Consider the following 24,013-nt stretch of genomic DNA (forward strand, 5'->3'; position numbering starts at 1 on the left):
CACACACAAACACGCACACACACATTACACTCCCAGTTTGCATTTGATTTCATTATCTGCATTAGGGACACTGTCCTCGTTCGGTTCTGTTGCCATTTAGTTTCTTTTATCCAATTTCGATGTGCTTTTTCTGTCATCTTGATTAATCTAACTCCTTGGTTCTTTTTTTTTTGTTGTTGTTGAGACTTAACTCGGCAATTAATGTCATCAGCAGTTATCCATCCCAATGTTAATGTTCCCGTTTCCTTGTAGGCTCCTGTAGGCAATTTTTTTTCCATCAGACATAAGACAGGCTGGCTCCAACAAATTTGTTTCTTATCATAAATGTTTTAAAGAAGGCATGCTTTTAAATAGATTTGTGCTTGTTACAGCAGGCTGCATGGATGAAATATTGATGTGGCGGAAGCGACTTGTGTGAGTAACGTGATAACAGCGTGAAGTATGTCAACTCGGCTGAGTTCGGCAGATATGAAGGCAATTTGTCGCTTTCAGGCGCTCATTAGGGCCGCCCCTTGATGTCACATTCCTTTTTCTCTCTTTTATTTTCTTGCATTATATTTCTTCAGCTTCCTGATTATTGTTCCTTTTTGCGCCAGGCTTTTCATAGGAGGCATTAAACCAAATTGGGACATACAGATTTGATTAGTATGTAAGTGTGGCTCAGTGGTGGCGTTCTCCGCTCGCTACCTTCACTCACTGTGCCATATGCCTCAAAGGTGGAGGGTTGAATCCTGCTTCAGGTGGCGCCTCTAGCTATTAAACTTTCTCTGGTTACCATGCATTTATTGTCTCAAACTCTTCCTCCTGATGTCTCAACAGTACCAAGATGGAGCACATGCTCCCTGGTGATAGATACATAAATAAACTGAATAAATGAAATAATACATGAATACATAAATAGATGAGGGTGTCCCATCACTAAGTGGGAATCATGGTGAACTCATGATGACACTGACATTATATAATCTAATTGTCTTGGAATAGCTTGGTGTTTTAGTTGAACAGTAGTATTACAGGACTCAGAGCACACAGCTGGAAATACTGCTGAGTTCAAGAATCTAGGCCAAAGTTGGGTTCATCTGCAGTGGAATGTCAAGTAACTTGCATTTTACTGCACAAGATAAAGAAGGGAATATTAGTTCAAGTCCAAATATCCATGCACAGCCTCGGATCGGGTGCTGGTAGGTCGCAGGATAGTCTATAGAATCATAAAAGTGATTACAAAGGGAATATTCGTTTTGTGTGGCTTTACAAGTTAGGAGTTTTACAGTCTCTTTGAAGATATAAAACTAATGAAAAAGGCAAAAAAAAAAAAGTATAGAGAGAGTAAAACAAATCTATCATTAGATGATAACAGATAACAGATAACTAGATAACAGGAACCACATACCAGCAAAACTCTCAGAGAGAAACAGAATACAAACAAAAATATAGATTAATTCTTTAAGCATTTTAAATCGATCAGATGAAGCAAAGACAAACAAAGGCTAGTGTGAAAGTGATTTTGTTTAAGGGTGATTTTGGGGTGTGTTTGGATAGAGAGTAGGGCAAAGGTGGGGAGAAAGAGAACTTGGCTCAAGTGCAAACTTGAAGCAGTCTTCCACACAGTAAACAATAGAAAGGCACCAGGGTGACCAGATGTCCTAAAAAATTCAGGACGGTCCCAAATCATGAGCAGTTGTCGCGAATCCCCAATCCTGGCCTGTTTGTCCTGAGAAACCACACCCGCTCCCAGCTCTCCTGCCCTGTATTTCACCCATTCTCATCTCACAAAACATTTCCGTATGTGGTTTAGCATAGTCACAACAGCACAGATGCTGCTTTGTGACTAGTTGTGTGTAGTGCTGTGAAGTCTCCTGCACATGCACTGCCTCAGGGGAATCAGTTCTGTACTGTCGAACTTTTGAAGCACCATTAGTCCACTCCCAGACAAGGGCTGACTACATCACAATATGGTGCAGAAATGTGTCTGGTGTGAGAAAATGCCTGTCCACTCAAGGTTGACACAGCAGAGAAGATGACAAATGTACTTGTGGGAGCCCAAGCCACAGGTTAATCCACGTGTCCTGTGCACTGTCGCCTGCAGAAATTGGCACAGGATGCTTTCTTGGTTTTTGTATTGAGAGAGGCGATGCTTTCTCCTTGCCCATTCTTTCCATCATCCCAGCTGTGCTGACTTTCCTTCATCCTTGCAATCAAAAGTTGGTCAAGCTAAAAAAACAGATAGTGTCTTGCTCTCATTTCTCTTTGCACATACTGTAGTTAAAGTTTGGCTTCATTTTCTGTCAGTGCTGTCTTAAAGCTCTGGCATGAACAGTGTTGAAGTATAAATGTGTTTTTGGATTTCAGTAAATATCTTTTGACCCCGCTCGTTGGGTCATTCGAGTTGGGTAATTTTTACACTGTGTTCTGCCATTAAAAACATTACACAGATTGGCTGGATGTAATTGATGGTCAAAATCTGAAACTGTGAAAGGCTGTAACTGCTGCAGTGCTGGACCAATTTTGATTAAACTTGGAGGGATGATGCACTTTGGAACTATGTTCCAGCGCTTTAAAAAAACAAAACAAAAAAAAAAACAGTGTTGGTGCAGTCTTGACAAAACCTGGAGAAATTCTGCATTTTGACACTTAAAAGCATTATCCTAATTAGCCTCATGGAGATGCTTTTAATTCAAGGTCAAAATTTCAAACTTTGTAAGGTCCTAACTTAGACTAGGGGTGGTTAATCTGTGTGATTTCACGATTCGATTCGATTACAATTATTGAGGTCCCGATTTGATTAACAACCGATTTTCGATTATTAGCGATTCTCGATTACCGCGCTCCTTCTCGTCTGTGTCTTTCCTCTGCTGTCTCGCGGTGTTTGTCTAACCTCTCGCGAGGGGATCGAGCGCGAATCGCTGATCAGCTTGGTGAAGCGCGAAGAACAGTGTCACCAAATAATCGATTCTTAAAAATTTAATAATCGATTCATAATCATCCACAACATAATCGTGATTAATCGATCATCGATTTTTTCCACCACCCCTAACTTAGACTGACACAAAACTTGCCACACAAATCTGTTTTTACAAATTAAATCGATTGGCCTGATGGGGGCACTATGAATGAAGATCCAAATTTTTCCATTCAATTGTGATACCTCAATGACAGTCCCTAAATATCTGATACACCTTGATACTAAAGTGCTGATGCACTTTGTCACTGGATTATAACATTGATATTGCAGAAAAAGAAGTTAAATGATTTGCCTGGTTGGGACGCTATAATTATTTGTCCAAATATCAAACTTTGGAAGGCCGCAAGTGCTGTGATGAGACTTGGAAAGATGATGGATGTCCTTACTGATTGACTCAAGGACTGCCTTCATCATTAAGGAGGGACAACATGTTGCCTTGCTGGTTTGGTTGAGGCTGCTGTCAGAACCTATTACTCCATGCATCAATGCAGGGATACAGGCACTAAGACAATGACTGACTAAGATGTCAGTCATTGTGGACCTAATGACTTGCATGTTTGGTATCAGTATCTAAGTCTTACAGCATTTTGAATTTCTGCAAGACTATTGGGTGTCTTGTCCTAAGGTTATGTATAGCACTTCCTGTATGAGTCACATTGAGAATTACTGCAAATTTTAGTTCATGAAGAGAGTGTCAGGAAGTTGTGCTCTTTGCAGGATAGTGAACCCATGGGAGATAATGGTCATGTTAAGCCACACAGGATGACAGACAGATGCCTAAAATTTAATGCAGACATGACTTGAGGAACAACGTGTCTCAGTGTGTTTGAGTTATGTCATGGTGTTTTATTGTATTCACAAACCTATCTGTTACCGTTGTGCTCAAATGCCAAATTTTCAGGTTTGTTTATTGAGTAGCTCAAGATGTTTTGTGCTTGAGGTTGCCTGAGGATAATTCATGCTCACCAGGTAATCTGATAAAACGTTTTAGTTGCAACATGTCATGACAGTTATTTTCAAAAGCACCGAGTGCCGGAAATGAATTTGCATGACTTCTTTATTCCGCCGTTGCTCCATTTCTTTTGCTGGCCCTCTCCGTTTCATTTCCATATTCCATTTCTTTCTCGGGGCTCGAACATGCGAACGAGTCGGAGCTTGAAGTGCTCCACACAAAACATTGAAACGGAGGTCAAGAGCTCAGCGTGGATAGGCTTTCAGATTGCTTCACGGCACATGCAGCCATGGCCTTTAAAGCAGTCAAGATAACAATCGAGCTGACATTTTCTAGCATGCACAGATTGCCTTTTGATCGTTTGAAGGGAGCACATCCACATATTGTGTGACAGTGAAAACTTAGCCCAAGAAGGTGTATGATTTTAAGCCTTGCACTCGTCCAAAGCGGCTGATGTCTCCAGAGTGCACCGTACAAAAGGTGTGAGGGGGAAGAAAAGAAACAGATGGTGAACCAAGTTTGTACTTGTATGCACCACACAAAGTGAACAACAAAAGAGATCTTTTTTTCCTACCCTCACCTGGTGCCATTTCAGCTTCACTCAAATTTATTGGCTGGCAGCAGTTGAGGTTGTTTTGGATTTCAGCTTATTCTATAATAGTACTTGTTTTAAACTGCTCTGAACAGTATTAGCTATATTTCATGCTTATATGAAAATATATGGATTGACTATCATAATGGTCCAACAAGTTCTATAAATTTTATTTGTTGTATTATATTATCTTGTGCCTGGGGCTAAAGAAGGAAAAAAAAAAGGGATGAAAGGTAATTGTTATTTTACAGTTTTTTGAGCAGCGATGGCAATTTTCCTGCAGAGTGGACCCGCCGCTGCTGAGGTGAATGAGAGCAACCCAGCAGTTAAAAGCAATGACATTTCCTCTCAGGAGAAACAGCCTGTTTTCCAAACCCCTTAACTTCAATTATGGTGTTTACATGCTCAGCCTACTCCAGATACTAGTGCATATCCTGGTCATATGTGGTATAAGCCCATATACATCTTCATCTTACTTTCCCAAATATCCTGGTAAGCATGGATTAACAATACTGCCCAAATGTTACCATGGAAACAGAAGTCATGCAGACTGCAAAATCCCAGAGTAAATGGAATAACATGCCTCAGTGGACGGCATAATATGGGCATATCGAACCTATCATATTTGGGCTTCAGAAAATTGCGATATAGCTTATCATCCGAGATATGGTGTTTACACAAGCCGGCACTTCAATATTCAACTTTCCCAAATAATATTGGAATATTAACACACTGAGTGTCATTTTTCTTTGTCGCTCCGTGACATCTCGTCTGCTTTTTCTCCTCATCTTTCACTTGTCCCCCACCTTAATTCACCATGTGAACTGAGCAGCCATGTAATAGAGCTCAGGGTGATCTGTTGTCCCATTTCAGACTCTACCGTGCACCGCCTTATACTTAATATCTGAGCAGAAACCACGACTGAGCATGTGTAAGATCAGCCATGTTTTGATTGGAGATGGGACAATGTGAAAATTACAAATCACAAAATGATCAGTTTTGGAATTGTCATAGTATTGTTAAAATGAAAAGATGCACTGAAGTAATTTCACTAGAATCAAATTATTCAGCAGTTTTAATTCTTTCATGGCAGATCTCAACATATGAAATACACTACATTTACAAAATGCGTGAACAGAAATGGGTCCTCTTGAAACGTTCAGCAGTGTTTCTCCAGCTTGAATACCTTCCAAGCTTATTGTAGTTCATGAAAACTAAATTAAAAACTAAAACAAGGTGTGAAAAAAACATTTTAGTCAACTGAAATAAAAAATAAAAACCTGATGTTTATTACTGAGACTTCGATGTCTACATGACTGCGAGTCAGTTCCCTTCACAAAGTGTATTGGAATACCTGTTCTGAACTTCCTAAATCTTGCTCCTGACAAATTCCCCTGTATAATAATAATAATAACAATAATACTAATAATAAACTAAAACTAAAACTGAAACTAATAAAATGTAAACTAAAAGCTAAACTTTTTAACCTAACCTGGCTAACAAGCTAACGTGAGGTGTAATTTGTGAATAGTGCCTACAGAGGGATGATGCTTAAGAATGTGACAAAAACAATACAATTACAATAAGCCAGTGGCGAATTAGACAAAGAATAAGAACAAAAAAGAAAGCTTTGACTTAAAAAAAAACACGCTAATCAATGACAGTTGTGAGAATCAAAATCTGAAACAGTGTGCCTGTCTGCCACCAGTTTATTATGTGTGATATGAAACCAGTCATTTTCCTTTCCTAGTTTTAATAACGCCTAAGTTATTAAGTTATTAAAACTGTCCTGTCTTTCTAGAAAAGTCTGGCCCAGCAACACGTCGATCCTTGGCCCCAAAATAAGCATCCTAACATTTCGCCGCACTACCGTGACACGGCATTGTTATATTGGGCTCTGTTAATCTTCTCTGTTCAGCAACAGTGATCACACCAACATGGTGATGCAGCTGAAGGGTCTGATTCTGCGACTGAAATCTGCAGGCCGTGCGAGTGAGAGGACAAATAAGACAACACCACACAGTGTTCGCTTTCCCTGTCTTTCTGTCATCTCTCTGTGAACGTGCGTGCCGTTATATCACAGGAACACCAATTTGCAGTAACTGTCATGCTTCTGATTTAAAAATACCTTTTGGACTTGCAGGAGATCACAGGGGAAAAAAAAAATAAAAAAACAGGGAACTTAGTTCAGTTGCAGGTGTTTTGATCTTGGCAGTAACAGAGTTAATCCCTCAAAGGAAGGCAGGGTATCAAGCCCAGCTCAGTCTTACTGGGACTCACCAGCTGCCAATACAACAAGTGTTCCCTTTGTCTCATTTGTACTGTCTGAGTGATAACCTGCATTGCAGAAAATGACTCTTACATTGATCCTCTCCTCTAATCAAGAGCGCATCTACAGTGCCGATCGGTCCAGAGTGACATTTGCACAAGCGGCGAATGAGGCAGCCCGCTCTTGCTCTCTCTGTCCCATTGATTCTGCGGCATAATCATATACATGTCAAGGAAGAGTAGGCTAACCTAAAAACATTCATGTTTGCACCATGGGAGTCCTGCGAGCTCCCCTCACAGTAGGAAAAAAACGACAGCCGCAGTTTAAGTTGAGTATCACGACGACTTTCAGGAATCCCAAAAATGAAAGCATGTCTCGGCTGAAATGAAAATTTCACATTGCAGTCCTTTGATTGCGATATGACCCGTAATACAACATTTTAAAATGAGTGTGCGTTTCATTTTGATGGAGTGTAAAGCCCTCAGTGGCCCTATTTCAACAGTATTTTGCGCAAATACATTTACTATCTATGCTACAATAACCCTGTTGTATTATGGTCTCCCTCTTGAGATTCCCTACTGATGGCTGGCTGAACTCTCATGCCAGCTTTGAGTCTTTTTTTTTGTTCAAAGTGAATCTCGCAGCCATGTGACAAACTGCTGAATCTATAAATCACAACTCTCTCATCAAAAACGATGTGAGAGTAGAAATAGAGGACAGGCCTATATCAAATTCATATTGATATTGAGGTAATGCACATCGCGATATTGCAAAGACTGCAATATGGTTATTTTAAAATGTATTTTTATGATGAACACTGAAGAAAACAGTGAGATTGTGTGGCAGATGTGCCTCAGTCAAGGCCGGGGAACATTGATTATGCCTTCCCATTCAGGCCTTTGTTGTATTTTCCTCTATTCATACCAGTAAGAATGAGAGGGACTCAGACGATGGATCACAAGAGGGAGAGGAAAGGTTCAAGTTGAGAATTCAATAGACCAGACTGTCATTGGGCTCGTGTTGTTCCACAGATATGATTTTGGCGTCTCGAAATGTACTTTTGGAGATAAAGTGAAAGACTAAGCCCCATGACGTCCGACCAGGAATTAATTGAATTTTTACTAGATGTGTTTCTTCACCAGTTTTCACATTGTGTGCAAATGGTTTATTAATTTGCCCTCATAATTTTCTTTATCACTGGAGGCATTTAAGTGGGAGCCCATCCATAGCTGCTTGTCTGTAACAGTTCGGTGTACTGTGGTCTTCTCTCTTCCAGAGAAAGTGGCTATTGACTGCTCAAACTGCTCTGTCGTCACATGACATCTAATAATGTGGATATGAAAATATGAATGTGTGTAATCTGAAGAAGTAGCTAGTTTTGTTGTTGGTTGCGTTTCACAAAAATAAAGTTGCCATGTCTTAAATATCACTAAATCTAGTAATAGTGTTTCCAAGTTAAAACTAGCAACAAATGGTGGCCCTGTTAAAAGCTCAGTGTACATGCCGTTGACCAGTGGTGAGGCATAACTTTACCACTAGGTGGAGCTACAGCCCAAAGTGGCTCTGTGTATTTTGGCTGTGCGTGTGCACTGCACGGTGCAGCAGAGCGCCAGCTGCTGGTTGCTGGTGGTAAGGCTAGCGGTTTCTAAAAGTTTGAAAAGGTATTTTATGTAGGCGACTTAGCAGTTGTTTTCACTTCACAATCATCACCACAGCACCACGACCTCAACTAAGGACATTCAACACTTAAAACAATTGATATGGGAAAACAGGCCGGTGTAATCATATTTGCTGTAGTCCCTGTGGTGGAAAATCACCCAACATTGCTTGAACATAAATTTTTCCGCCCCAGATCCGGTTATTTTCAGGCAGAGAAAAGTATGCCCACACAAAGAGTGTAGGCTGTTGGCAGTTTCTGTAATAATGTATGGTTTATGTTAGAGTGACAACTGAAATTTATACACACAGGCAACTCAACAATAACTAAAAATATTTTTTGTTTGATTATGTATTTCACAATTGGAGCTGCAGGAGGAGTGGTGCCCTGGCACCCTTAATAGACCACACATCCCTGTTTTTGACAGCATAATCTGCAATCATAATGTTTTATATTGTCCCCCACAATAGAAGACTGGAGAAGAGACTATGGATTGGGCACCTCCATTTTATCTGTAACACACAATTTCTCAGCCTTTGCCAGCCTGTGTCAGATTAAATTTAGTGGCATGATGGCATTGGTGTCTGGTATTTTGGATTAACACCTGGTTGGCCCACCACAAGGCCAACAGGGCCTTAAGCTTCTCTTTGGGCTTGGTAATACAGTGGTCCCTTGTTTATCGCGGGAGTTATGTTCTAAAAATAACGCGCAACAGGCGAAACATTTTCTCACTTTTCTCTCTTGTTTAAACACTCTCAAAGTTCAAACCTTCATAGAAAAATAAGTCGAGTATTATAGAATGAACGCATTCTGTACTGTACAGGAGACACGGCACGGAGGAGATTGATTGACAATGGTCTACAGTCCCTTGGCCAATCAGGACACACAACACGATGCGCTGTAAAAAAAAACAAAAAAAAAAAAACATGCAAAATTGCACTAAAAAATCCGCGAAACTGCTAGGCCGCGAAAGGTGAACCGCGTTATAGCGAGGGACAACTGTATATTGATATTATATTAATATTTTGATATGAGACTAGCTGTCATCAGGGATTTTGAATGTCGCAATATCGTAATATGCAATACATATAGATACTATGTGATGCAAACAGCATTACAGTGAAGGGATGCAAGGGAGTATTGCAGAACTGTGCAGGTCAGATGACAAAGAGTACGATAGAGTTTTATGCATTTAGATGACCTGATTTGAACGTACATCTTATGATGAGACATTTCTGGTGTGTTGGGTTTGGTCTCATCCAGAGGAGTCATTTAACACAAACTCAACATATGCCATTTTGAGCACCTCTGTCCTGACCTTAGAGTACCATGATTGCATACAGTAATAAAATACCAGTGGCCCTATCCAAATCCAAACCTAACTGAACTTTGATGGCACATGTCCATAAAGCAAGAAGTTTCACGGCCATGATATCATATAGAATTCTTTTTTTTTTTTTTTCCATGCAAACTGTTTATCACATGAAATCTAATTTTAGCCAAGGGCATGACGTGTATGGAGAATGGGGCTCAGTTTAGCCTCAGCTGTGGTTAAAAGAAGATAGCCGTAATAGCAGGCCGTATCTGCAGTTTTTTTCCTTATTCATGCCAGCACTGCAGTCTGGTCTGCTGCTTTCCCCCATTTTATGTTGTAATGATGTGCAATGCCAGGAAGTCCAGGCAAAATGAGATATCCCAATTTTTTCTCAACCCTGCTTTAAAGAACTTAATATGCATTACTAAGCTATACTGGAAGAAAGGGTGGAAAAAGAAGAAGCTTTAAATATTCAGAGTTGAGAGTAAATAATTTTTAGGCATAAGCAGGGGAAACAAACAGCAGGCAACCAGTTCAAACATATCCCATGATATCCAGATATCACTGAGCAGCTTTACAGGGCTCACAAGCAAACACAAGTACAAACAAGTCAGATGTTGCTTTGGCGGTTACTTTGAGGTCTCGCGTGTCAGAGAGAAAGTAGTCGAATTGTCAGAATCCATTCCTCCTTGACCACAGGCATACCCCTGCTTCTGACCAGGGACAGGATCCCACCACAGTCCCTCTCTGTGTCTCCTTTGCTCTCTGGTCCTCTCACCACTCATTTGTGTCCTTTTTCAAATATGTCTCGCTTTTGCACATTGAAGTGGGAGCAATTGCTGGAATAATGAGTCTACATCATCAAATGTGTCATGGCTTACTGCTTTATTGCTGCTATTGGGTTTTTATCAACCTTATGGCTATAGTAAAAAATGAGGACAAAAAGAATGAAAAGATGAATAATTTCACCCCACTATTTGGAAAATGACACTAGTCTGACAGGACTATTGCTGGCACAAAGGTTGAACTTGCTACTGGATATTACTGTTATCAGTTCGCCAGCTTTTATCCATACAAAATAGTCACTTTTAGAGAATTCAGACATCTCATTTTTCATATGTATATATATTCAGTATCTTGTGTTTTGCATACAATCTTTCAAATAGGCAATACGTATGCGAGACATTAATGTCACTTTCTTATTATTTCAGCTCACAAATTTGGATCTGTATCTCCTGTGTCAGGAATACTGGAATCAGATTACATTGTGTGACTTTGTGTAATTGAAGCATTTTCATTTTCAGCTCATACATGCGTGTAATGCCTCCTTCACTATAATCTCTTTCACAGATAATCTCAAGATACTGTGCAACACTGATGTTCTGTATAATGAAACCCGCTTAATTTCGATGGTTGAACATTTTCTATTACTGACTTGATCACCCACTTTAGAAGCATGTGGTTTTCACTGCTGGTGACAATGTAAATAATTCACTGGGCATTTTGTAATTGGGATTTTGACAGATGGCGCTTTGGCACTTTCCTTCCTCTGCAGGCTTATCCAACTTATTGCAAACTTATGTCCACATCAGTATTTTCCATATGCTCCTTCTGGACTGAGAAGTGGTCATTTTCTGTCAATTTAAGTGCCAGACACTGTTTGTCTCCCTGATGCATGTTTGATCTCTGGATAGGCATGATCAGTTTGTGGCTATCTGTCACCGACCTGCAGCTCGGCTAATCGCACTTACCCATTAAAGTGCAGTTCAGGAAACCCACTTTCTCCTATTGACTGGCTGAATACCAGCCCAGGCGGTCTCTAATTGGCATTGAGTGGGATTGTTCAGTTCGCCAGAGCTTGGACTCTGCAAAATGTCAGGGCGTAGTGCTGGCAGAAGCACTGATGCAAGAGGGATTTTCGAGTCTCCACTATTGTTTTGTTATCGTATGAGACCAAGTGAGAAACAGGTAGGGGCTCAACTTAGATATGGCCAGGAAAAGATAATGCCATTGCAGAGGGAGGGTGTGCAGATTTCAGCCAGCGTGTTGACAATCGGGGAAAGTGAGTTGGCCTTGATAAACAGAGCTACTCAAGATTGCAGCTGCCAGATCGAGAGGAACAAGGGTTGAAGACAAAGACGGCAGACATGAAGTTTGTTTACTTTCTAAAGCCTCCAACTAAGAAGAGAAAGACAATTAAAAGCGAAAAAAAAACCTCAGGAGGTCATGGGCAACAAAGACAGGCTGAGATGAATGTTAAGTTTGGCTTGGCATGGACAAATGGGTCTACACAAGCTATCGAGCGGTGTAGTGACAATTAGCTCGCACACTGCATTCCTCCTCCCCCACCACCTGCCATACCAACATGCGGGCTCTCATTAAAAATGCATGGATCTCATTGAAACCTTTTAGATAATTAAGGCGGCTTTTCCGCTGTGCTGCTGGTTAGTGCAAAACTAAAAGCACAATTGCAATTTATTCAGCAACAACAGGCATAAAACATTACGCAATGACACGCACAGATTTCTGTGGGGTTACACTGAGGGAAGTGTGCATGGCGTCTTGTTAAGTGTTCCACTTCATGAAAGCTTTTATCTTAAATATCTGACAGTATCATGAGTGCACAGATTTTTCGCTTGGTTGCCTCCAGTGGGAATCAAACCTCCATGCCTGGCAGTGTGAGAGCCATGCTTGCACTGAGCTATACAGGACTGGGCCTGTTGCTGCCCCAATATGAGTAGGTTCCCTATTGTCTGTGTTTCAAAGACAGCCCTCAAGACAGCCCCAAGACTGTTCTCAGACCACACATTGTGAACTCTCAAAGCTCTTATTGTTAGTGGAAATGGCAAAAGTGTTCTCCTAGAGGGAACAACGTGTCCATGTTTAAGTGGGATGCCTTTGATCTTCCGCAGAAACTGCTTTGGAAGGCACTTGAAGCCCACTTTGATCTCCCAACATGAAGCGCCATAGGAAGTGTTCTTCCCCTGCCTGTAGGTTCAGTGCAGGAATGAGGTCGTCTTTGTGTTGCTGCTAAAAGGTGTCTTTTTAAGACCTAAAGGTCCATTCTCTTAATAAGCTGTGACTCATATTCATCCACCCTCAAAATCATTGTTGACGTCGTCTCTTTGTAGTTTTCCTCTACGCTCTATGATGCGGGTTGAATTGTGTTGAGTCAGTCTGACCACCATATTTGTGTTCGGAGGCTTGGAGTCGTGCTTTAGACAGAACCGCCGATCCGACACTTTGTTTCACTTCGCTTAATGCTGTGAAAGGAGAAAAGAGCTTATCGTGTTGCTAAAGTGAAACCACTCTGTGCTCCCCACCGCTTGCGTGTATTAACTTGACACTTTGTAGTTGTAAGAGAGCACAAAATTGCCCAACACCCAGAAACAAGGTAAACATGAGCGCAACGCTACTCAAACATGCATTGCCCTCCACGCCATTTTAATTCAACACAAAAATTAGAATTTCCATAATAACTGAGTCTTTCAGGTCGTTTCCAGCAACATTACAGCCCTGAACCCACAGACAAACACACATTCAGGTAGTTGTAAGGAGGCGTGCGCATGGACACACACTGACACTCACACACTGTGCTGAGGAGTTGTGGTCCATACCTGTTACCTTGATAAATTACTGCAGCTGTAATGCTTTGGGAGAGGCATTTGACTGTGACTCACATCAGCCCTTTGTCCACTGGCCTCAGGGCACGGCTCTGATTAACACTGACAGCCTTTTATGCTGTAGGCCTATCTACACTGGCAGGGTTGATGTGCCCTTTGCTTTCTTCACTATAGCACACATACACACACACACACACACACAGACATTTTTTTACTCCACTGTGTCCAAATGTTGCAGTGCATGATCACAAACTCTGCTGGAGTCGCCAGTGGAAGAACTACTCTCAACTTCTTGACATAGTTAGCAGCATGAGTCACTAGAACTATGATTCAGTGTTTCACCGACCATTGTGACTGCTGAATTCTCAGCATTGCATAAAATGTTAACCAAGGTCATATCAGAATAGTGCCATTTTTCTGTTATGCATGACCCTCAGACTATTAAACGAGGTCCACTCCATAAGCTGTGACAGTCATTTTGGCGTTGTTTGTATTCTCAGTGCTATCAATTCATGAAAACACTATGATTCTTTCAAGTCTTTAAAATTGATAGGCATTCATTTTACATTCGTGTTCATTTAATTTCATTCACCATGCTTGAAATGTCGTTTAATCATTACATCCTACTTTTTGACTGGTTAATTTCAATGAATTAGGGAACTATGAATATACTGCTCAAATACTGCTGAATAAATGTCTCTACAAATTATACATTCAAGCTTATTCCATCATGAGGGACAATACCACATCCAGACAGTCATTTACTTTGAGCTGCTTATAGTCTTTGACTTCTAGTCAGTGCAATGCTCCACAGTAGTCTGTCCTTTTTAGTTTAGGTGTTGTCACTGGTCAGACTCCCTTTGTGAGAGAAGATGGGAAATATAAAAGCCCCTTCTAAGCTACTTAACCACCATGATTTCAGCTCTAACATTTGTATAATTGCTGTAATTACAGTGCAGTATATCATTGTATGCTGATGCACAATGACTGCCCTGCACTGTTGATTTCAATGAGGAAGTGAATTAGATCATCAGAACAATTTTCTGCTATTTGATGAGTGCACATCAGAACTTGTTACTGTTGACACCATGTCCCACCACTTGCCAGTTCTCGTCTTCTCATTTTCAAATGTAATTTATTTCTTCTTCATTAAGTAACGTCAACACAAAGGCACCCAGACACAGTAGCATCTTATTTTTTCCTCGCCTCCAGTCAGCCTCACCCAGAATTTAACAGTCAGCAAACTGTTTCTTAACTGTTTACTGTTTGCATTTTTCCTTTTTGTTATCAGGAAAAGACTGTTTCCGTCACACTTACACAGCATGTCAAGGATACCGAAGCTGAGACGGATATGGTCAGGAAAGCCGTCGTGAAACTACAGGAACTACTTTCTTTCGTGGATTTCAGAGCCTCAGCAAGGGCTGCAGACAACACAGCCATTGGGAGCTGTCAATCTGTCCAGACAGTGGCACAGCTCTGCTCTCTTTGCTCCTTGTCTTTTTGTGTCACCGCCTCTGTCTTATCTTCTAGAGCTGTACTTCCATAGCTGTTGAGATAGATGGTTTTACTTTACTGGCATCATGATAATGCTGTATGCTTGGTGGTGTCAGTCAGTCAATTAGTCAGTCATTGATAGTGCATTATTTGGTATTTGCAAACTAAATGGCTCTACATATGTGGTTCCCAAGTCTTCCTTGTAAAAAGGCAAAACAGCAGGGAAACTACAGGATACTCTTCCTCGGGCGTACTGAACAAGCCAAGACTCGGCCTCACATGGGCACAACATACCCCTATTGTGAATTACACAGGTGCTTGGCACCACACACATGTTGAGCAACTCAGATCGTTATCCAAATTGAGTTTTTGTGTGTGCATGTGTGTGTGTGTGCGTAAATCTTGGCCAAGCAGAGCCTGTGTGCAGGACCCAGGAGACTAGCTGCCAGTTGAAATTTGACGCATCCAGAATCTCTTCCCTTATTCAATACATATTTCAGGGGGGTTGCTGATGTGTTGGTTGTCTTCCAAGAGGTTTGCTGATGCATTGTGAAAGCAGTGCACTTTACCTTCTGTTCAGCAAGGCAGAGGATTGCTGATGACAGTTGTGGAAGCTTGGGATGAATCTGCAGAAGGCTTGGAGAGAGATATTTGCATGCACACTTAACTGGCAAAAATAATTTGGTACCTACTGTATAGTCAGCGTCTATCTTAAATTGTTTGTGTCTCCAACATTGTCCTTTTTGATTAGTAGCAGTATGTATGTGTTCCTGTGCACATATGTGTATGTGCATAGGAACATCTGTCTTTGAGTGTGCTTTGAGGCCTACATCTAGTTTCCTTGCAGAGAAAATGTTGTGGTTTGGCTCAGGGGTTCAAAGCCCCTCAGTGATATCTGAGCTTTCTATTTAGCTGTGAACCCATATCGTCTTCAGTCATGTTGTCTTTGGACTGACTCATAATAGCCCAGGCTGGATATTGGGCACGAGTGATTGAAGAACACACTGCTTATTGTACTTCTGTCTGTCTCAGAAGAGGAGAGTAGAAATCGATAGGAACATCCTGTTTTCTCTCCTATCCTTGGGTGGTCAAATCCTGGCTTATTGAACCGTCCTCATTTGCAAGAAAACGTCCATCACATAGACCAGTCAGGACTTCGCCCCTTTTTCAAACATTTCTTTTCCATAAGCAACCGTTCCTTTGCCGTGTGGCATGAGGCCCCCGATATCGAAGAAGAGAGCAAACAATCTCAGCTTGTCATTATTTCCCTGTAAGGTTTGCTCAGCGAAGTTCAGCATAGGGGCCTGTTTACATAGCCAAAATGGGCCTTGGTACCACTGAGATAGGAACCCAGATTGCCTGTCTTGCTGTGTAATTTCCCCCCTGCTGGACGACCAAATCTCTCACCAGTTATCTGCCCAGACATGAAGAATGTAAATAAAAATATCTTGAGGCTTTGCAGGGAAAACATCCTCCCACAATATAGGAGCACCGTAAGGCGTGAGGCTCGAGTGAGATCGGGAGTATTTGGATGGTGTTCCCCATCTCTGGTTATAAATTGGAATTGTACGTGTGAAAAAGGAGGGCAGGTCGTGGTGGTGAGCCGACGCTCTCATTACCCACTTGCCTGGCTGAGGGACTGTTTGTTGACTGCTGGGCTGATAGGTCGGGGCAGGCTGGCTGCTGTTAAATGGGATGCTTTGATGGAACTTTTAACCTTAAAGGATGAACCGGTACATATTTGTTTTTTCCAGGCTTTCTGATCACAGCAGATAATAATGGAATTGCTGATGATAAGGCTGTATGTGAGCAATGAGAAACAGCCTTGGGTTTCCAGCTTCATGTTTGCTAAATTCACAGTCACAATAATTCAGACTCAATGTGCTCACATCCCTTGCTCCACAGCAACCATACTAATGTGCTCTTGTGACATGGTGTATTACAAATCCAGCTCATTAGCTTTGTTGCATTTTCAACCATTTGCTCCCCCCTTCTTGTCACTCTACACTTCTAATATTGTGGAAGGGCATTAAAAATACTCTTAGTGTATGAATATTCTGAGAATAAAAAATATTCTATGAGAGAAGGAGAGAGAGAGCGATAGAGAGAGAAAGGGAGAGAGACTGATGTGCAAAGTAGTCCGACACTTTCAAACGCTGTCACTCAAACTTGGACCATCTGCAAACCTCCTTGGAGGGAGCAGAACCTAGTCTGACCTAAACACAGCAGGAGGGAGGTCAGAGAAAAGCCATTTCCCAGTAGCACGCTGAGATAGTGATTTAACATTCTGACCGCTGGTTAGTGGAGCTGGAGGGGTTTCATGTCGCCTGTTTCCTCACTCCAACAAGGCTGTTAATGTTAGTGACAGTGGGAAAGTATGATGTATATGCTGCGTGTATGCAAGCTGTTCCGCATAACTGACTCTCTCTATATGACTCTCTATATCCAAATGCACGCCCAGCAGAATATTCACCATACACCACCAATTACACACACTTGCCAAAACTGGGTGGCCTAATTAAACCAAACTAATTCTCACCCAGTTTCTTACTCGTTGCACTCTGCAGCTTGTTATCTGCTATTGTGCGATATGCTGCTGTGAGTAGCAGGCAGTGCAGATTTTGTTGTGTTTGCTCACCCACCTCCACCCAAGCAGTCAGCTCCTCAGATCTGCTTTCATATACTGGTGGGGATTTAGGTGCTCCCTAATGCAAGCTCGTGCTTGATGCCCAAAGGTTGTACCAAAAAAAAAAAAGCACCATTCCACCACCAAAAGCAAAAGTTGTGTTTCTGTGTCATTTTATCAAAATACAAAATGTGAGGCACTCTGATGGCAGTGATTTAAAGAATTCTGGCAATTAGTATGACATTGCTGTTTGCATTTTTTTTTAATTATTCAGAATATTCATCTGCAATCTGAAAGAAAATGTGTCACTAAAATGGCAGTCCCTGTGCTCCACCACAGCAAATCCCTCACAGCCTCCCCTCTGCAACCAAGTATCTAAAAACACTAAGCTGTCAAACCATTAACATTCAAGTCTTTTTGAAAGTATACTGGCATGCAAGTTTACCTTATCTCAAAGCCCGAGGTTAGAGCTTACTGCTGTGACCTAAATTCTCCAAAAACATTTTCACAGACTGCCACAAACAGCAGACTGCTAACTTTGTCTTTCTCTCCTACCTCAGCAGATGGAGCACAACCCGAACTCTTCATCTTCAACGAGCTCTGTGCCCTGAAGGACAACAAAGGGCCCTGCAAGGCCATTAAGGACCGATTCTTCTTTAACATTGACACGGGACGCTGTGAGCAATTTGAATATGGAGGCTGTGGGGGAAACGCAAACAATTTCCTGACCTTGGAGGCATGCGAAGAAATGTGTGTTGTGTCTGGTGAGTTTGACCTCCAGCTGATATTTAGGCTACAATTTAAAAACAATCTCTGAAATGTTCATGGAGTTCTGTCTTGATATTTGGCAAATTAATGTAGCTACTGCATGCACTTTAAGATGACAGCAACAGTGAGCCCAGACACCTTTATGTCACTCAGATACTGATGCGTTATATTTGCAATCACCAACTACCAGGAGATTTGCGTATTACAGCATTGTATTGTTATGTTGTCTCTAGCAAATGGCCATTTTCATTTTCAAGGACTAATGTTCCTTGGTAGTTTTTTTTTTTTTTTTTTTTATTGCCACCTAAGGCATTTTGAAAGCAGATTAAAATTATATGTAGAAAACCATTTGGTGTGTGTATGGATTAAATGGAGCATTGCTGGCACTTTGTTTTTGGCTGGAGGCATCTGGTTAACAAAAAAGTTACATAATAGCAGGCATTCAGACTTAGACCATCATCATAAATATTTGTCAAAATTTAGTTTAAACTGATATTGATTAATTTGATAATAACTACTAGTATAGCAAGCTGAACACCAGGCTTTCCCAACTTTTTATTCTGGAAAGTTCAACAGATTCAGAAAAACAAATTACTAGAACTTAGGGCAGGGCAACATATTGACATCATGAGATATTGTTTGAGATTTTTGACATTGTAATATTGTGATATGGGATAAGTCAAGTCAAGTTTATTTGTATAGCACATGACATACACAGCGGTAATTCAAGGTGCTTTACATAAGGCGCAAATAAGCAATTAAAAGTAAGCAATAAATATAGGCCATAAGAGCAATAAAATCAAACACAGTAGTAATAGTGCAAAAAGGACAAACAATTATAACAAGAATAACAGTAATACCTAAGACTTAAATATTAGTAAATATTAATAAAATGCATTTGCAAACATAAAGAAAAATGGATTTTCTTGGTTTAAAGGGCTGCATTCTACCTGGTCATCATATCCACTTTATCAATGACTGTGTATCAGAAATTTCATTGTGTAAATATTTTGTGAAATCACCAGTAGTCATTGCTGCAATATCTTCACAATATTGATATACAAAAATATTGTGATTTTGGATTTTGTCCATATCACCCAGCCCTACTACAGCTACTCCTAAAGTGACTGTGCTAATATGTAATCATTATTTTGAAATGAATGCCAACCACTAAGCAGTTCAGTTAAAGCTAGATATTTGTGCCCTTGAGGAAAATAATACACAATAAACATCAACAATAAAAGAGACAGCCTGTCACTTGGCCGGCGGGGGCTGAAGGCTGACCTGATGTTTAGAGAGGTGGAGAGGTGTCAGGCGTGATGCCCGTCAATTACAAAGTGTGTCCATCACCACACATTCCTCCAGTTTAAGTGACACTGAACCCCTGCTTCAAAGTTGCTTTGCATAAAAATGACCTCTAAGTGCCCAAATGTGCTATAAAAGGCCCATATTCCTGATGTTTTAACATAAGTGTGATCATTTTGGCTTAAGCAGTCCAGTCAAGTCGGTTTAGCTGATTTGACCTCCACCCCCCGTTTATAGTTTGAACATAACTGTCACATAAATTACACCACATCAAATTAGGGTCACCTCTAGACAAAAAAGGTTGGTAATCCCTACATTACACTGCATTATAGGGCAGGAAATACAAAATTTTATTATGCAGTTAGATTAGATAACATTTATTATCATCAAGGGGAAGGATTTATAAAATAGGCTATATAAAAATAGCAATAAATGTCACACAAGGAGGAGGGAGGAATATCAGAGAAAATGCAGTAAAAGTACATATAACACAGCTAACATACAGGCCAGCATATAGCTTGTGTGTGTATTTGTGATTGTTTGTGCTGCCTGTGGGTAGTCAAATGTGTTCATTAAAATCGGAAATAGCTGTAAAGGATTCCTCTTTTTTTTTTTTTTTTTTTTTTGTAGCTCAATTATAGGATACAGTGTAAAGTCGAGGCAACAATATCCTCTCCCACTGGTTTCTTGATGGATGTGGAAAATGTTATGGCAGTCTTCCCAGCTAACTGGTGAATTCAAAATACATGCAGCCAAAAACAGTTTTGAAGCTATAATGAGAATTCAGTTTATTTCCTCTGACATCACAACACCAACACCTTGGTGGCCTGTCCTCTAGGGAAAACCCACTGAAAACACTTTAACACTGTTAACATCAACCTAGAGCAGTCATGTACCTTCCATTTCTCGACCCATTCTGTTGTTTCATGCTGGTTTAATTGCAGAAGAGAAAAAAAATCAGGTGTCTAAAACTTTGATGATGAACATTAGGATTAGATGTCAGCCCCGCAGAATCATAGACTCATTTAGACTCACTTGGCCAGACCTGTTACTATGGTAGGGTCTCGGGGGGCCAAGCCCACCCACTCAAGATACTGTTTTTCAGAGTTGGATTTCAGTAGAGAGGGGAAAAAAGGATTTGCCCTCCAAATAAGAATCAGCACACAAACCTCATGTTAATGGAAATGATGGAATGCAGCCTAACACTCTGTTAATTCTACTGATGCAGCCTAAGCAGTACAAGACTTACTAGTAGTGTTGTGGATACTGTTGGGATTGGTTATATGGGATAAGAAATAATCACTGGATTATGCATGGATGACCGTGGTATGGACCCAGCCTCAACAGGTTGTGTGGAGAGATTATGGTCATTCTCCTTTTGCTGCAATAGGCTTGTTAGAAAACCTGCGCTTTTAGAAAAAAAACAGCATTTTGTGGTCAGTTTTATAAAACCAGATTGTTATTTCCATCAGATGCAACCATTAAGGGAGTTAGGTTTGTGGAAATACACCGCTGACTCTAACAAGGTTTTGAACTGGGATCTTTAGACTCCTGCTCCAGCCACCACTGAGAGTAAGACAGACACACACATTTAATAAGAACCGTGGTGAATTTGTTGTCAAAGATACAGTCGGACACAGCCACACAGATGAAAAGGCAGCTCTTGAGAGTAATTTATAATGTTGTGCGCATGGTTGCGTGTTTTGGAGAGCACATCCGTGGCTATGCTGGCTGTTTTCAACCCCAAGACCATGGGAGTTTCATAGATCCATCTAAGGTAGCTCCCATTCTGAGATTATCTGGCGCTGAAATGGCTGAATTGCAACACCATCTGTCTTATCTGTTCTTTCTCAGTAAGATGAAGGAGAATCCAATTTTTCCCAAAGCATAAGATTGGGCAATAGCCACCATTCTCAGCACATTCCGCCATGCATTAACGCCGATCATGCATTAAAGCCGATTGCCATGACAGCTCTCACCCTTGCCATAACATTCGGGGTATCTGCTGCAATGTGCTAAAAGTCCCTTTTTAACTGATTTAGTGTGTTGCACAAATGCAAGGCCTACCTCATTCAGCTCTGAAAATGATCTCATTCACAAGTTAATGGAAGGATCGTCATGGATCGTGAAAATTCAATACTTGAAAGTGCCATCAAGGAAGGGGGAGAGAGATCTCTGTTCAAGAGTAAAGAGTTTTACTTTTTCTAACATGGTTATAGCCACTTATGGCCCGTCGATAGTTTTTTAAGAGTTTAACTTGGTGGCTTTTTTGCCCTTGTCTGGTCTTAATACTATAGAATGTACTACAAAACTTTACAAAACTATAAACTACTATACAAAACTTTATTTGATAGTTTGAATCATGTATTACTGTGCGTTGTGCATTTTCCTGCCTTGATTGCTTAAAATATAACCTCTGATTTAATTTCTTTAGGCTGGGTGTTCCTTTACTGTTACTGTTACTGTTGTTACCTGTAAGCTTGCTGTGCCAGCGTCTCCTGTTTGATTGTACTTCTGCTATAAGTTCAGTTTTCAAAGCCAGTCATTTCCCAAAGGTTGTAAGCATTCCTGATTGGTACCATTTGTCTAACTGTTAAGTAAAAGTCTTGAGGCTACTTATTGAAGCTTTATATTTAAACCACAACTTCCTGCATTCCAATCATGACTTATGTGAAGGCCTCTGGGTCAGTGCTGCACTAATAAAAGATGTCAAATTGTCAGTTTTAGCCTAAGTAGTGCCTGTCCATGACACTTCACCCGCCTGTCCTAAATTTTAGTCTCACCAGCGTTCAACAACCACACATGGAAAAATCCAGTGTAAATGAGGCAGAGATACCAGTTTGTCCACTGACAGTATAGCCTCATTAGTGCAGAATGCAATATGGCCGCAAGACGTGGGTCAGTGTGTTGCTGTAGATGGCTGCACTCATCAATAATGATATGAGCATTTAGTTTGAATACCGCATTCAGTGTCTACTTCTTCTTGCCATGAATTATGAAACTTGTGACAGTATTTACAGTTTCAGGATAATTTGTAAATGAATATTTGCCAGCTTGTCTGTCTTTGACATGACTTAATTTCCTCAGCCAAGATAACCCTTGCTCCACATATATTATCCAAAGTTGAATGTAACAGGTTTGCATCTCTTCTCTCGCGGTTGTCAAAAGGCAGTCTAGGAAATGTATGAAATCACAACCTGAGGTAAAAGTAAAAAATGTAGGTTCAGGGAAAGTGGGTAATCCATTTAAGTAAATTCAACACTTCATCACAAAATACCTCCTGGAGAAAAATCCATCACAGATTGCTGATATGTAACAGTGGTGAGTGTGTCTGAAAGTGGAATTTCCCTCTCAGAAAATATTTAAAGCAGAGAGCTGAAGGTCATCAGCTAAACATAAGGCCTCCCACAGACCTTGTTAACTAAACTGAGCCACATCTGAGTCTTTTCACTCATCGGTATGAGAACAGCATCTTCTTGACAGCATAGGAATGCATTCACTGAGTCACTGTAGGGCTTTTAGCTTCTGCTAAGTGGAATGTAAGTATAAAATCACAATGATGCTCTCGACAAGCAAATGGCCAAGATGACACCCTTCCCACCTGCGTGTTGAACAGAGCCAGACTGAGACAAGTTGTGTTGCGCCTACTTGTTTCAAAAGCAATCATTATGATTTGAGCTGTGCCAAGATGGCTAATGGGAAATACATGAGGTTGGAGTCCACAGAAGGAGAGTGGAGAATGGCACGAGCTAATCATGTGAAAAAGGATATAAACATCTTTTGTCTTTGACACGACAGCTGTGTGTAATGATGTCTGTCATCTAAAGCAGACAAAGAGTACACCTGTAATATCCAAGCTTGTCTGATTGACAGTGAAATATATCCTTGTACATTACTGAATAGAACACACAGCAAGAACACATTTATCAAAGTATTTAGATGGCATGTTTTCCTGTGGTATGACAAAGTCTTTTTTCCCATTGGCAAACCTTCACCTGCACACAGCTCATTGTGTGCCACAGGATGCATTATTCAGACAGACAAGAGAATCATGAGTGCATTTGCATCCTGCAGGCATTGCCGTTTAGATACATCCACTTAAAGCACCTCCATTATTCAGCATGCACAAATCTGCATTGTAAAGAAAATACTAGCGGTCTAAATCAGGAAATGCTAGCCCCAGCGAAGGTGACATTAAATACAGCTGCTGTCAGCTTGTGACTGAAGTGTGAAGCTGCCACGACAAAACAGTGTCAGAGTCTGATGCCAGAATGTTACAACTGGTCTGTGTCAGTGCCAAGTCTCACATGGCAGTAAAACACAGAGTTTCCTCATCACAGAGAAAGTTAGACTGAATTAAACAGTACTTTTAAAAAGCCCTGTTTGTTCTACTGCGCTAAAGGGGGCATTTTCCTGAATATATTTGCTTTAATTAATCTGCAGAAATGTG

The 24,013-nt window shown here is 40.8% G+C and overlaps 1 protein-coding gene across 2 annotated transcripts in view; it reads left to right on the forward strand.

The window, feature by feature from the left end:
* tfpia (tissue factor pathway inhibitor a) overlaps positions 1 to 24,013 on the forward strand; it is a 42,597-nt gene that overhangs the window by 4,103 nt on the left and 14,481 nt on the right. The window contains exon 2 of one of the 2 annotated variants that reach the window (XM_030081409.1): positions 18,054 to 18,254. In XM_030081409.1, the coding sequence (XP_029937269.1) occupies positions 18,054 to 18,254 (201 nt within the window). Of the gene's footprint in view, positions 1 to 18,050; positions 18,255 to 24,013 lie in introns of both variants that reach the window. The other variant, XM_030081407.1, reaches the window with a different exon arrangement.

The sequence above is a fragment of the Myripristis murdjan genome, chromosome 21 (genome assembly GCF_902150065.1).
Source record: "Myripristis murdjan chromosome 21, fMyrMur1.1, whole genome shotgun sequence".
In the NCBI taxonomy this organism is placed as follows: Eukaryota; Metazoa; Chordata; class Actinopteri; order Holocentriformes; family Holocentridae; genus Myripristis; species Myripristis murdjan.